This window comes from Bison bison, unplaced genomic scaffold (assembly GCF_000754665.1).
Source record: "Bison bison bison isolate TAMUID 2011002044 unplaced genomic scaffold, Bison_UMD1.0 scf7180017864341, whole genome shotgun sequence".
Classification (NCBI taxonomy): domain Eukaryota; kingdom Metazoa; phylum Chordata; class Mammalia; order Artiodactyla; family Bovidae; genus Bison; species Bison bison.
The window spans coordinates 6,721,053-6,737,385 of NW_011494913.1; the positions used below are offsets into that span (position 1 = coordinate 6,721,053).

At 44.8% G+C, this 16,333-nt stretch overlaps 1 protein-coding gene across 1 annotated transcript in view; it reads right to left on the reverse strand.

Annotated features, from left to right (window-relative positions):
- ALOX5 (arachidonate 5-lipoxygenase) overlaps positions 1-16,333 on the reverse strand; it is a 51,888-nt gene that overhangs the window by 26,450 nt on the left and 9,105 nt on the right. The window contains exon 5 of the mRNA XM_010854516.1: positions 2,404-2,526. Coding sequence (XP_010852818.1) covers positions 2,404-2,526 — 123 coding nt within the window. The remainder of the gene's footprint in view (positions 1-2,403; positions 2,527-16,333) is intronic.

A 16,333-nucleotide genomic window follows, 5' to 3' on the forward strand; every position in this document is an offset into this window, starting at 1 on the left:
TTAAGCTGTGGTGTTCTGGGGGGACCACTGGATAAGCTCACAATCCAGGCTACGGCACAGCACTTGCCCCCTCCTTCCTGGGGCCCTGCTGTCTAATTCACTCATCCCTTTCTTGCTTCACACTCAGTTCACCAAGGAATCTGTACGTACTGGTTCCCCTTTGCTTCCTCGCCTCTGCTGTCCCTGAGCACTCTCCTCCAGGACACTGGGCATCACATCCTAGTCACTGTATCCACAGAGTCAGCTCTAAACTCCCCTCACCTCCCCAAAGCATCTGACAAACCAACTTCTCTTTCCTTGACACTGAAACACTGACCCCCATGGACCTCATCCCTGGTGAGGGTGCTTCAAACCCTTAGTCCTGCAGCCTCATCCCAGTAAAGGCTGGGATCCTTGCCCCATTCCCTGCACTGGCAGCCTCATTCCCACTTCCCCACACAGGCCCCCAGCTCCAGTCCTCACAGTCATGGAGTTGTCACCGCCCTGAATGCCACCCCTCTCCTCCTCCAATCAGCCTGGTGAACTCCTATACATCCTTCAAGACCCAAGTCGGGCTTCCCTCTTAGAAAGCTCTTTCCTGATGCTGCCTCCTCAGAGCTCCCTCCCTGCCTCCTGCTTCCCCAGTGCTCCTTTCCTAAGGAATATCCATCACATGCCATCGCGATGAGCCGCACGCGGCTCTGCCTCCACTAGACTGTGAGCTTCTTGGACTGCTTTTGATGCGTCTCAGGCCCCCACTCCCAGGAGCTCAATAAACATTTGTCAAAGGGCGAGCAGCAGATGGCCTTCTCTGGGCCAGCTTCCACGGGGGTGGAGGGAGCCCAGGGGAGCCAGCAGATGGGCCGTGACGGAGCCTCAGGTGGCAGCTCCCTGGCCAGTCTCCTTCCTGCACTCAGGAAGGAGAAGGAGGTCCCCCAGTCACCCAGAATGGAGCCACTGGAGGCCACACCCCTACAGAGTGCTAGGCCTCCCCACAGCGGCAGTGCCTGCGTGACTTCATTTCAGTCTCAACAATCCTAGCAGTTAGGCAGCATCGGCCTTACTTTATAGTCAGAGAACTTTAAAGTCAGGAAACTTAAAAACTTCTCCCAAGATGGCGCAGCTAGAATCTGAAATGGCCACTGCTTTCCAGGCTCTAGATAAGGTGACCCCTTGCTTGTAAAGGGTACTTAGAGATGAGTTAACATTTGTTATAATTTTAAGAGATTAATAGCTTCCCCCCACCCCCAGGGTCGCCATGAAGGTTAAAGCAGATAATTCTATGGAGAAAGCACCCATACCTACAGCCTGGCACTGACTTGGGGCGTGGTAAGCGTCAGGCCCTTATTACTTTCTTCCTCCCAGAGACGCAGCCTCAGGAAGACAGATGAACTGGGTCTCTCTGATATGAGGGGTTCCCTGCAGAGCTTGCTGGTCAGGCTGCGTGTGTCTGTGTAGGGTTTTTCTTAAATGTCCCCAGGAGCAAGACCTGGGGGTGTGGCCTCCCACCCTTTCTTTACAGAAGTGCAGAAGTTCAACCATATGAGGCAACTTCTTGAGGGGAGAAGCTGTGCAACCAAGCACACGTTGCCACAGAGGCTAACTAAATGAACCTGTCTGCCTCCTGGTTACGCCAACCCAAGGCGAGGGCCCACCTGGGGAAACTCTCACCCTGGCGGTAGGGACTGGCTGGCACCAGGAGGCGCGGAAGCTCCTCAGGGCAGTCCAAGGCTTGGTCAGGGAGCACATCCATGGATTTAGGGTTTTCCAGATTTGCATGACTGGGAGAATTCCCTAAAGTGTCAGTGTAATGATTCAAAGACCCCTCCACTAGCCCCGGGGTGGGCCTGGGGCTCCATGTTGGTAACAAGCACCCGAAGAGTCTTTGAAAACCGTCAGTAATTCAGCTGCCAAGAAGGAGCACAGAAGTCAGATCTCTGCCATTTATCAGCAGGAGCTATCGGGCATATATCTGACTTCCTTCTTCTGCAGATTCCTCAACTGCAGAATGAGGTTAAGAACTGTGCCCACTTCATGGGGCTGCAGTGAAAGATGAACAGAGATGCGCGTGAGCCATCTGGCATGCTGGCCTTTATTACTGCAGGACCCTGCCAGTTAGGGGACAGCTTATGCCTTGTCTACCCTGGAACGGGTCCACGGGGAGACGAGGCACTCCAAGTAAAGACCCTCACTCTGGGCTGGGAACAGGTCAGTTTGGCATCTAGAGTCCTGTGCGCTGTGACTTTGTTTAGATACAGGTTCCCCGGGGATTGCGCATTCAGGATCCATGCTATGACCAAGAGGTAATCAAGTGATTTGGGACGAGTTGCTCAGCAGAGCTGCTCCCTCAGCCCAAGACCCCCATGAGGGGAGGAATGGGAGTCCCGCCTCCGGCCCCAGCTGCTCAAGTTCTTGCACACTTACGCTTTGGAGTAGTTCAGAACAAAGTCCACTCCTTTCTCACTATCGAACTGGATATCTCGGGGTAAGTCCTTGTGGCATTTGGCATCGATACTCAGTGGGAAGCCAGGGTTCCACTCCATCCATCTGAGTGTGAAAGAGGAGGAGAAAAAACAGAATTCAATGTCTGGCCTCTGGACCGGCCCCTCAGGCTGAAGGCTGCCTATCAGGTGACCACGCTGTGGCTGAGTGTGCCCGGTGAGGTACTGGGATGCCTCCCACGGTCTGGTAGCCCCCCACCTTGCTGGGTCCTGAGCCTCCCAGTGGGAGGCCTGAGGTCTCCTAAACCTGAGGCTAGGCTTCCAGCAGAGGACTGGAAGGTAGGGGCATACAGAGAGCATCAGAAGACCTCATTTTTTTGAGGTGACATTCAAGGGCGATGCCCGCAGCCCAGGCTGCCTTGCTGCTCACTGGAGTTGGAAGTGATGTAGGCTGTCCCCACATCTGACCTGGACGTCCAAGTCTCACCAGCTTGGTCAACACCCTTGTACTGTGTGTGGTGGTCAGGGGAAAGGGGACAGTGGTCATGCCTTCACACATGAGGCACAGGCAGCAGGGTGGTTGGCAAGGACCTCCAGGCACAGACAGCTGCCAATAGCGGGTTCAGACATTGCTACAGTCAAAGAGCTCCCCTCAAACACAGGCCCTGTACTCTACCCCACCAAAGTCTTTAGAGTCTGTTATCCTTGAAATTTATTCTGCAGCATTAAAAATTTTTTTTCCCATGTCTCACGGTTTGTGGGGTCTTAGTTCCCCAACAAGGGATCAAACCCAGCCCCTTGCAGTGGAAGCTCAGAGTCTTAATCACTGGACTGCCAGAGAGTTCTCTAAGTCTTTTAAAAATTTTGTTTACTACAGAAGCAAACTAAACAAAAAATCTGTTAACTTCTTTAGGGCAGGGAGAACGATCTTATACTTGTTTAAAAACAAAAATTTACATTCTGGGATTTCAGCTTTTCCATTTGTAGTCCTAATTATCTTTCCTTTTTAATCTCTCTTATGAGAGGGAAGTAAAACACTGAGTGTACAGGTCATTAAAAAGCCTTACGGCCCTTTAATATCATGTTGCATTTTTACTGTCACAAAAATTCCCAGTGTTTTTTGAGGCGTTCTGCGCAGGTGCACAAGGGCCGAGAGGAGCTATTCCACATTCAAGGTCAGGAGGGGCGACCTCGTCCAAGGTAAGGAGCAGCGGCTGCACTTTGCTGGAGCAGCCGTGAAGAGATACCCCACGTCCAAGGTACGAGAAACCCAAGTAAGATGGTAGGTGTTGCGAGAGGGCATCAGAGGGCAGACACACTGAAACCATAATCACAGAAAACTAGCCAATCTAATCACACGGACCACAGCTTGTCTAACTCAGTGAAACTAAGCCATGCCATGTGGGGCCACCCAAGACGGGCAGGTCATGGTGGAGAGGTCTGACAGAATATGGTCCACTGGAGAAGGGAAGGGCAAATCACTTCAGTATTCTTGCCTTAAGAACCCCATGAACAGTATGAAAAAGCAAAATGATAGGATACTAAAAGAGGAACTCCCCAGCTCGGTAGGTGCCCAATATGCTACTGGAGATCAAAGGAGAAATAACTCCAGAAAGAATGAAGGGATGGCGCCAAAGCAAAAACAGTACCCAGCTGTGGATGTGACTGGTGATAGAAGCAAGGTCCTATGCTGTAAAGAGCAATATTGCATAAGAACCTGGAATGCCAGGTCCATGAATCAAGGCAAATTGGAAGTGGTCAAACAAGAGATGGCAAAAGTGAATGTCGACATTCTAGAAATCAGCAAACTAAAATGGACTGGAATGGGTGAATTTAACTCAGATGACCATTATATCTATTATTGAGGGCAGGAATCCCTTAGAAGAAATTGAGTACCCATCATGGTCAACAAAAGAGTCCGAAATGCAGTACTTGGATGCAATCTCAAAAACAACAGAATGATCTCTGTTCATTTCCAAGGCAAACCATTCAATATCACAGTAATTCAAGCCTATGCCCCAACCAGTAACACTGAAGAAGCTGAAGTTGAACAGTTCTATGAAGACCTACAAGACCTTTTAGAACGAACACCCAAAAAAGATGTCCTTTTCATTATAGGGGACTGGAATGCAAAAGTAGGAAGTCAAGAAACATCTGGAGTAACAGGCAAATTTGGCCTTGGAATATGGAATGAAGCAGGGAAAGGGTTAAAAGTGTTTTGCCAAGAGAACACACTGGTCATAGCAAACACTCTCTTCCAACAACACAAGAGAAGACTCTACACATGGACATCACCAGATGGTCAACACTGAAATCAGATTGATTATATTCTTTTCAGCCAAAGATGGAGAAGCTCTATACAGTCAACAAAAACAAGACCAGGAGCTGACTGTGGCTCAGATCACGAACTCCTTATTGCCAAATTCAAACTTAAATTGAAGAAAGTATGGAAAACCACTAGACCATTCAGGTATGACCTAAATCAAATCCCTTATGATTATACAGTGGAAATGAGAAACAGATTTAAGGGACAAGATCTGATAGACAGAGTGCCTGATGAACTATGGACGGAGGTTCGTGACATTGTACAGGAGACAGGGATCAAGACCATCCCCATGGAAAAGAAATGCAAAAAAGCAAAATGGCTGTCTGAAGAGGCCTTACAAATAGCTGTGAAAGGAAGAGAAGCGAAAAGCAAAGGAGAAAAGGAAAGATATAAGCATCTGAATGCAGAGTTCCAAAGAATAGCAAGGAGAGATAAGAAAGCCTTCCTCAGCAATTAATGCAAAGAAATAGAGGAAAAGGACAGAATGGGAAAGACTAAGGATCTCTTCAAGAAAATTAGAGATACCAAGGGAACATTTCATGCAAAGATGGGCTCGATAAAGGACAGAAATGGTATGGACCTAACAGAAGCAGAAGACATTAAGAAGAGGTGGCAAGAATACACAGAAGAACTATACAAAAAAGATTTTCATGACCCAGATAATCACGATGGTGTGATCACTTACCTGGAGCCAGACATCCTGAAATGTGAAGTCAAGTGGGCCTTAGAAAGCATCACTACGAACAAAGCTAGTGGAGATGATGGAATTCCAGTTGAGCTATTTCAAATCCTGAGAGATGATGCTGTGAAAGTGCTACACTCAATATGCCAGCAAATTTGGAAAACTCAGCAGTGGCCACAGGACTGGAAAAGGTCAGTTTTCATTCCAATCCCAAAGAAAGTCAATGCCAAAGAATGTTCAAACTACCACATAATTGCACTCATCTCATACACTAGTAAAGTAATGCTCAAAATTCTCCAAGCCAGGCTTCAGCAATATGTGAACCATGAACTTCCAGATATTGAAGCTGGTTTTAGAAAAGGCAGAGGAACCAGAGATCAAATGGCCAACATCCACTGGATCATGGAAAAAGCAAGAGAATTCCAGAAAAACATCTATTTCTGCCTTATGGACTATGCCAAATCCTTTGACTGTGTGGATCACAATAAACTGTGGAAAATTCTTCAAGAGATAAGAATACCAGACCATCTGACCTGCCTCTTGAGACATCTCTATGCAGATCAAGAAGCAACAGTTAGAACTGGACATGGAACAACAGACTGGTTCCAAATAGGAAAAGGAGTACGTAACGGCTGTATATTGTCACCCTGCTCCTTTAACTTCTATGCAGAGTACATCATGAGAAATGCTGGGCTGGAAGAAGCACAAGCTGGAATCAAGATTGCCGGGAGAAATATCAATGACCTCAGATATGCAGATGACACCATCCTTATGGCAGAAATTGAAGAGGAACTAAAAAGCCTCTTGATGAAAGTGAAAGAGGAGAGTGAAAAAGTTGGCTTCAAGCTCAACATTCAGAAAACTAAGATCATGGCATCTGGTCCCATCACTTCATGGCAAATAGATGGGGAAACAGTGGAAACAGTGTCAGACTTTATTTTTCTGGGCTCCAAAATCACTGCAGATGGTGACTGCAGCAATGAAATTAAAAGACGCCTACTCCTTGGAAGGAAAGTTATGACCAACCTAGACAGCATATTCAAAAGCAGAGACATTACTTTGCCAACAAAGGTCCATCTAGTCAAGGCTATGATTTTTCCAGTGGTCATGTATGGATGTGAGAGTTGGACTGTGAAGAAGGCTGAGAGCCGAAGAATTGATGCTTTTGAACTGTGGTGTTGGAGAAGACTCTTGAGAGTCCCTTGGACTGCAAGGAGATCCAACCAGTCCATCCGAAAGGAGACCAGTCCTGGGTGTTCATTGGAAGGACTGATGTTGAAGCTGAAACTCCCATACTTTGGCCACCTCATGTGAAGAGTTGACTCATCGGAAAGCACTCTGATGCTGGGAAGGATTGGGGGCAGGAGGAGAAGAGGACAACAGAGGATGAGATGGCTGAATGGCATCACTGACTCAATGCACATGAGTTTGGGTGAACTCTGGGAGTTGGTGATGGACAGGGAGGCCTGGCGTGCTGCGATTCATGGGGTTGCAAGGAGTCGGACACCAGTGAGTGACTAACTGAACTGTTTGTCCAGTAAGCCTCTCATTATTATCATTAGAGGTGAACAGGAAATGGATATGAGCACTCTTATAATCACTCAGGGTGCATTTGAAAAGTGTTTTCTGTTGCACAGAACCTTATATTTCCTGCTGTTGGTTTACTTACAACGTTCTCTTTTCCTAGACATTAAGGAGCCTTCTGTTTTTGTTGTTTGTATTAACACCAATGCTGGGACATTAACCAGACTAAAAATGTGGATGAATGCACAAATATCAACCGATTTATTGATTTTTTTCCTTTGTTTTAAAAAATGATTCAAGACATCTCCAATATATTTCTAAAACTAAGACAGTCATCTGGTAGCCCCACTGGTATTAACTACCAATTGTGGGCACATGCATGCTCAATCGCTCAGTCATGTTTGACTCTTTGCAACTCCATGGACTGTAGTCCACCAGGCTCTTCTGTCCATGGGGTTTTTCAGGCAATAATACAGGAGTGGGTTGCTATTTCCTCCTCCAGGGGATCTTTCCGACCCAGGGATTGAACCCCCCTATCCTGTGTCTCCTGCACTGGCAAGCAAATTCTTTATCACTGTGCCACCAATTACTGTTGGTCAAGTCAATTTAAACATTACTAAACATTTTCTCTTAGGCACTGGAAGTCCAAGGGCTCTAATCAATTTTAAGAGCTTAGTGGAGCTGGATTTTTTTCAGTATGCGAGCACTGAGCCAATGAGGGGAGAGGTGCCAGGTAATGCATTCCCAGTTTTTGTAAGTGCAGAGTTTACCTGGAGCATGTTTCCTCAGGACCTCCCTGACTCCCGCTGACCCCAGCCTCCGAAATGCTTCCGCCTCGGGCAGTCATGAGACCGCAGCCTCTCGGTGCATGGAGACAGTGCGGTCTGCCAGCCAGTTTACAGCTGGCACCTGAACCAAACGCTTATGTTCCTTCCACTCAAGGCCTGGTGCCCGAGAGACCTGGCAGGCTGACCTGGGCAAGGCCCAAAGACAGCCATAGATAAGTAGGCAAAGAGAAACCACACTCCATTGGGAAGACCATGTTGAACAACCAATCGGAAGGAAAAAGCAGAAAAGACATTTAATTTCTTAAAAAAGAGAGAGAGCTAGAGAGGTCTTAAGGAGATGTAATTAGAATCTAAAAAGACTTTGTGCAACCATAACACATGATTTCTGAACTGAAAATTCCATAGAAAAATGGGAAGAGAATACTAGTCACTGTGAGATCTGATCAGTCTCCTGGAAGACAAAGTCTATTCATTATCTGATTGTTGAGCACCTGTTATATGACAGGAACTGCCCTGTGCCAAATGGAAGAAACTGTAACACCGATATACACAGAAATGGAAGCCATAGAAAAAAACACAGGAGACACGGAAATTGGGTATAGAGGCTTTGATATGTGGAGAGCCAGAGTTCCAAAGGACAGAGAGTAATATCTGGAGGAGTAAAAATCAAAGAAATTGGAGAAAAACTTCCTTAAGCTGCTGTTGCTGCTAAGTCGCTTCAGTCGTGTCTGACTCTGTGCGACCCCATAGACAGCAGCCCACCAGGCTCCCCCATCCCTGGGACTCTCCAGGCAAGAACGCTGGAGTGGGTTGCCATTTCCTTCTCCAATGCATGAAAGTGAAAAGTGAAAGTGAAGTCACTCAGTCGTGTATGACTCTTAGCGACCCCATGGACTACAGCCCACCAGGCTCCTCCGTCCATGGGATTTTCCAGGCAGGAGTACTGGAGTGGGGTGTCATTGCCTTCTCAGTCCTTAAGCTGAAGCGACCTCAATTTTCTGAGTAAATCCTATACAGAAAAAAATAACAAAGGAAGAAAAAGACATTCCTAGATATATTCTGATTATATTGTAAATGCCAAATAGGAGAAAGTTGGAGGAAGGAGGGGAGCAGAAGGAAGGGATATAGAGGAGGAGAGCTGCTCCTACCAACTCACAAGCTTCTGGAAAAGGAAACTAAGGAACTAGCATTAGGCTTCCTATTGGCCACAGTGACGGCAGGGAGGCAGTGTCAGCTGTTTAACGCACATTGTTTAGATCATTATTTAAGCCTCTTACACCAAGTCTAGGAATTCGTGAGGGCAGGAGAAATACTTTTGTGGGGAGGGGTTGTGGAGACGAGCATGGACTGGGGCATCGCATTGCCCACTGTTTCATATATTAACTGAAAGTGCGCGTGTGAGCGCTCAGCTGCTCCAGTCTTCATATATTAACTGAAAGTGCGCGTGAGCGCTCAGCTGCTCCAGTCTTCATATATTAACTGAAAGTGCGCGTGTGAGCACTCAGTGCTCCAGTCTTCATATATTAACTGAAAGTGCGCGTGTGAGCGCTCAGCTGCTCCAGTCGCGTCCAGCTCTTTGTGACGCCATGGACTGCAGTCCGGCGGGTTTCTCAGTTTGTGGGATTCTCCAGGCAAGAACACTGGAGTGGGCTGCCATGCCCTCCTCCAGGCGATCTTCCCAACTCAGGGATCTAATCTGCGTCTCCTGCCCCTCCTGTATTGCAAGAGGATTCTTTGCTGCTGAGCCACCAGGGAAGCCCCATATTAATTGAACAAGTTCAGCTAAACAGACATGATGTTAAAATGAACCATGAAGTTACTGTTTATCACAAAACAGTAGCAAATATATTGAACAAATAAATAAGCAAAGAGTGTTTATCAGAAAACAACATATTGAACAAATAAGAATATCAAAGGCATTTTCTAAAAAATTAAGACTTAGAAGGGATGTTCATCCTTGCTACTGTTCATCCTTGCTACATCATGTAAATAATGTAACTAAGAGACAAAAGTATCATCACTTTTATAACATGATCAAATAACCAGGCAATTAAAGAGACTCACTTAAATATAATTAGAACCAATAAAATAGTTCAGCAAGGTATCAATACAAAGTAAATAGTGAAAAATGAGTAATTCATCTTTATCCCAGCAATATTCATTTAAAATGGAAAACATATCCCACTTAGAATGGTAACAGCTACAGTTTCCGTTGGTATAAAGTGACTGGAAAGGTGAAAGCACTTCATGAATAAAAGTGGAAATTCCACTGAAGGACATCACATAGATCTAAGTGGGTGGAAAGATGGAACATTATTAAAATGCCAGCACGGGACACATTTATTTGTAATTCAAAGCAATTCTCATCATGAAAAACTGAAAAGAACAGTGAGATAGCAAAACAACCATTCACATTTATTAGAAAGTTCTGATCACCAAAAGATGATGCTGGGTCATGGGGTAGAAAAACAGACCCAAGAAAATAGCTAATCCTATGTAGCTAACAGCTAAAACTAGCTAACACTCACCCAGTGCTTTCTGTGTGTCAAATACTCAATGTGTTTTCATAGTGTGACCTATTTCATTCCATGCCTTAAGAGGTGGTCTTATCATTTCTTTCACTTCACAGATGGGGCAGTTGAGGCGCAAAGAGGCTGGACAGCTTTCACAGAGGCAGTAAGTGGGGCTGAGCCCAGGCATCAACTGCAGAGCTTGCGCACCCGCTTGTCACAGCAGCTCCGTGTGCCGTGGGGTCATCCCAAAGCAGCAGGAAGAAACTTATTACTTAACAAATGATACCAGAAACACTGACTCCAATTTCACATCATGTATAAAAGTACATAGCGGATGAATTAAAAGCCTAAAGTCAAGAACAAAATTATAAAAATATTAGAAAAATATGAGTACTTATGTAACCCTGGGATGGGGAGGGCCTGCTTAAGCAAAGCAGGAAACCCAAAAGTTACAAAGAAAAAGGATGCATATATTAAGAAAATAAAGAGCTAAAATCTGCGGCAAGAGCAACAGAAGATAAATGACATACATTATACATATAACAAAGGGATGCTATCCCAATATACGAAGACCCCTTTAGATTAATAATGAACTCATAGAAAAATAAAGTGTAGAAACAGGCAATTTGAACAAGAAGCAAAGCAGAGGCTAAACTCACCAGTGGTCAGAGGCATGCAGATTAAGACAGCAGTAGGCTCTTACTTCAGGATAAGGGCCTTTTGTTTTGTTAAAAATTTGAAAAATTGATGTCATCAGGCATTAGCGAAGGTATAGGTAATAGTATATTTCATATAACATTGGTGAGATTGAAAACTGCTGTAAAAGTTTGGGGAGAGAATTTTGTCATTATTTCTTAAAGTGACAAATGATGATGTGACCCAGGTATGTGAGTTCTGGAAATTAATCTGACAGTAATTCGAGCACCAGTACATCAAGATGTTTGTATGAGGTTGCTTCTTGCAGCACTGGTTTTAATACAAAATATAATCCAGTATACAAATGGGAAACAAACTGAATGTCCATCAGTAGGAGAACGGCTGAATAAACTCTGACACCGTCACATAAAGCAATAAACAGAGGCAACTTAAGGATGAGGAAAGCAGTGAGATGCTATTGCACATACATTATACTGACAAGGATGAAAATGTCTCAGGGTGTAAAGAGGGTGGATGACGTAGGGAAACAGCAACTCAGGAACAGCTCCTGGGGTGAAAACTGGCAGAAGCCCTTTGGAAAACAATAGGCAATATTTAGAAAACTTAACACGTGGTCTGCAACCCTGCGGTCCGCTCCTTTGTCTGTTCCCTGGAGCAACTCATTGAAGAAATCAGGAGCCAAGATGTATGAGGAGACTCATCGCACTGGGTTGTGACGGCCAGAAATGAAAGCCTTCCAACATGCCCACCAGCAGGGGAGTGGGGAGCACGATGGTATATTCACACGACGGTGTGCTACACATAGGCTACATGCAAGAGTACCGGAGTGGGGTGCCATTGCCTTCTCCGAAATGAATGGACGGCACCTATCAGTTGGCAGCTGTCTGCAACAGAATCACGGGGGAAGGAAAAGCAAGCCATGGAATGATTAGATTAAATGATGTAGACGAAAACCCGCTGCACTCTAGTTTGCTCTGTGTGTGTGTGACTGTGCACCACACATGCGGTCACAGTGAGAGAACATGCGTGCTGCGTTATGCACTGCGTGGGCTTCTCCGTCTTCCAGCTTGGCTGAGTGAGTGAAGAGAACCAGCTGAATTTGCCAGCCTCTGATGTTCTGGAGACTATTCTTAGCTGTTAACTTTACTTTCAAACTCTTATCTGGAAGCCTGAGGGTTCATGTGAAAGAGGAACTCTAAGAATACGCAGACTGTGCAAAGTTCAGTGTTTCCTAAACGGAAACAGAGGAGGAGCTCTGAAAAGAACAGATGAGCAGAAAGAAGAAGAAAAATAATGATTAGATCTACGAAAGGAGCAGACAACCTCATCAGAATACCCTCTGCCCCGTGTCCCTGTGCTTTCGTGTGTGGTGTGTGCTGTCATGTCCGACTCTTTGCAACCCTATGGACTGTAGCCCACCAGGCTTCTCTAGACCCTGCCAAAGCCACATCCCTATAAGACCAACACACCACTGAATCCACCTCTCCCTGGGGAAGGGGTGTTTCCCAAAGGAGCTTAACAGAGCCCTCCTTCTTCAGGACATTGAGGCCTACATCAAATTCTCTCGGGAACTCTTGGGTTAAAAAAGATCAACCAGGGATCATTACCCCAAAACATCTCAGAATTCTCAGTGCTTATGTGCACTGTGAACCTCCAGGAGGAGAATGTGATAAACAGTTTCCCAAACTTGTTTTACCATGGAACCCTTTTCTGGAGAGAAAGTTTGGGGACCAATGCTCCAGGGTGCATTTTGGAAAATACTGGGTTAAGACAAAATGCCTGTTATAAGAATTAACATCTTAGCCGGAATTAGTGTGGAACTGATACAATCTGCTGTCCACTCTCTTAATTGCACATAAACTCGCAGATTCTCTGCTGCTGCTTAACTCACTGTAGCATAGGACTCCTCCTTCCTTCCACAAGCACGTGGAGTACTTGCTGTGGGGGCTTTCCACTGTGGTTGAAATGGGAAGGGAAGGGGTATGAGAACAGCAATCCCCTAGGATGGGAACGGGCGGCACAGCGCTCTTGGACGATGCCTTGTGCGCTGCATCAAGCACAAAAGTCTCCAAGCTCACATGCTGCCTGAGCTGAGAGGCTTACTCACAAATATTCTACAAGTCGCAAATTCATAGATCCTTAACATTACACACGCACGCTCAGTTGCTCAGTTGTGTCCGACTCTTTGTGACCCCATGGACTGTAGCCCACCAGGCTCCTCTGTCCATGGTATTTTCCAGGCAAGAATACTGGAGTTGGTTGCCCTTTGGGTGATCTTCCTGAACCAGGGTCGAACCCACATCTCCTGTGTCTCCTGCATTGGCAGGCGTATTCTTCACCACTGTGCCACCTGGGAAGCCCTTTATTCTCCCATATGTGGTACTAAAATCATAAAAGTTTCATTAAAATTTTTTTACTATGAAAAAGAATATATAAACATATGTGTGTGTGTGTGTATATATATGCACACACATACTCACATATGAAAAATGCACAAAACATCTGTGTAAGCAACATCCAGATCAAGAATCAGAACACTGCCAGTAGCCTCAGCCCCCCTCATGCCCACTCAACCTCCCCAATCACCTCAACTTTGTAATAATCACTTCCTGCTGCTATTTATTGTTTTACTGCTATACAAGTTTCCCTAAACAATATAATTTCAAGCCTCATGAACTGACCAGACACGGCTGCTTCTGTTCAGCACTGTGTGTGTGAGGTCTGTTCATGTTGCTCTGAGTGCCAGCAGTTCATCGCTCTTCCTTGCAGGGTGGAGTTGTCATGATTTATTCCTCTCTTCTACTGTTGATGGGCACTGGGTGGTCTCTGTTGTTTTGCTCTCATAAGTTACACTGCTGTGGCCGTCTCTGTGCATGTGTCCAGGTGCAGCTGCACAGCTGGATTTGGATCCAGGAGCAGAGCTTCTGAGCCACAGGTCGTAATGTAGCTTGACTTCCATCAGATGTTACAACACTGTGTTGTACAGAGGTTGTTTGAGTTTCCAGCCCTGTTAGCAGTGCCTGAGCCTCCCCACCTGCACGCCTTCTTTGACCCTTGGGCCTTGTCAGCTGGTTTCAGCTCTGCCTGTGTGTGTAGTGCAGTAGTAGCAATAGCTCATTCTGATCTTTTCATTTCTCCAGTTACAAATGAGGCTGAGCACCTTTTTGTATGTTGCTGTTCACATTTTGTGCAGTGACTGCAAGTGTCTTTTTTATTTTTTTACTGAACTGACAATCCTCTTCTTGCAGATTTGTAGAGATCCCTGGTACACACTGAATAATAATTCTCATTCATCATTCTGTGAACTGCCTTCTCAGTCTCTTTGTGCTGTTTTGTAGGGAACAGGACTTCCTCACTTTGAAATAGGTGAGATTAGTCTTCCTTTATGGTTAGGGCATTTTGAGTCTTATTTGAAAAATCTTTTTTCCTGAGGTCATGAAGAAGAATCTTTTATGGTTTAAAAGTGTTAACAGTTTTGCCTTTAATATTTAAGCCTACTCAATCCAAAAGTAAGTTTTCTGAACACCGTGATGCAGAGTTCAGTTTAGTCTCCTTTTCCTCTCTCTCTGCCTCCTCCTTTCCATTCTGCTTGATGCTGAATAGCCCCACACCACTCACCATCAGCGCCTTTGTAATACATCAAAATGTATTTGTATCAAATATATCTACATGTGTATGACTCTTTCACTTTCCATTCTGTTTCATGGAAATGTAACTTTTTGAAGGAAAGGCGGATAGAGCTAAACATAATTTTGAGACTGGGGAATCAGTGGTCTCAATGGGGATTTCTCAACCACTGGGCAGGAGTGGGTCTCTGAGAAGCGGGGGAAGAATAAGGAGCTAAGAGATGCTTTCACAAACTAGGAAAGTTAAAAAATAAAAGATACTATTCAGCTTTGGCAAGTATTAAGTGAAATGGATGCCCACACACTGATCCTGAAAACTAGCTGAAAGATTTTTGAAAAGAAATTTGTCAACACATACTAATAATTTATACTATTTGATTTAGCAGTTTACTCCTGGGCATCTATCCTGAGGAAATACTTAAAAATGCACACAAAAATGGAAAGATAATAAAAGCTCCATTCACTCAGAATTCCACAAATTCCCATTAAATTATAGGCTGCATACAGCCCATTGAGCATCACTTTTCAGGTGTGAACTCTTGCTCATGTGTATTATCTTTTAAAACAGTTGTACTAAGGGGCTTCCATGGTGGTCCAGTGGGTAAGAGCCCGCACTCCCAATACAGAGGGCCTGGGTTCAATCCCTGGTCGGGGAACTAGACATCACAGGCTGCAACTAAGAGTTAGCATGCCACAACCAAAGATCCTGTGTGGTACTACAAAGGCCTGGCACAGCCACATAAATAAATAAAAGTGAACATGAAAAACAGCTATACTGAGATATAATTTTCTCATCCTGTAAAAATTCATCTAATGAAAGTCATCCAATAAAATTCATCCCTTAAAAACATCCAATTATAAGGTTTTCATATTTTCAGAGTTGTGCAACCATCACCATAATCTAATTTTGGAGTATTTTCACCCCCCAAAAGAAACTTTGCATCAAGCTAATAGTCATTCCCCACGACCCATTCCCAACTTTCAGGCCTAGCTGATGACTGATCTAATGTTTGTCCATAGACTTGCCTATTCTGGAAATTTCACAAAAAGAGATTCACATAACATACAGCCTTTTGTAAATAGTGTTTGGCATGTTTTTGAGACTCATCTATAGTTTAGCATGCATTCATAATTCAATGCCACTGAATGGATGTCCCAGTGCCCACTGCATTGGAAATCCAGTCTTAACCACTGGACCACCAGGTAAGTGCGTCATCTAAGTTATCTAACAGGTCGGTATACAGTTATTCATTCTATTCCCTTTCATTCATTTTAATTTTTGTGAGGTTGGTATTGATGTTCCCTCTTTTCTTTCTAATTTTAATAATTTGAGTCTTCTCTTTTTTCTTGGTCTGTTTGCTAAAGATTTGTCAATTTTCTTGTGGATCATGTATCACATTTATAACTTAAGTATGATAAAAAAAAAAATGAAGTAGCTCAGTCATGTCTGACTCTTTGCGACCCCACGGACTGTAGCCTATCAGGCTCCTCTATCCATGGCATTCTCCAGGCAAGAATACTGGAGTGGGTTGCCATTTCTTTCTCCAGATCTTTCCAACCCAGGGATTGAACCCGGGTGTCCCGCATTGTAGGCAGACGCTTTACCGTCTAAGCCACCAGGGAAGTCATACTTTATGGTAAGTATGATAAGAAGACATAAAATCCACAAATTCCCATTAAATTATAGGCTGCATACAGCCCATTGAGCATCACTTTTCTGAGTGAATGGAGCTTTTATTATCTTTCCATTTTTGTGTGCATTTTTAAGTATTTCCTTAGGATAGATGCCCAGGAGTA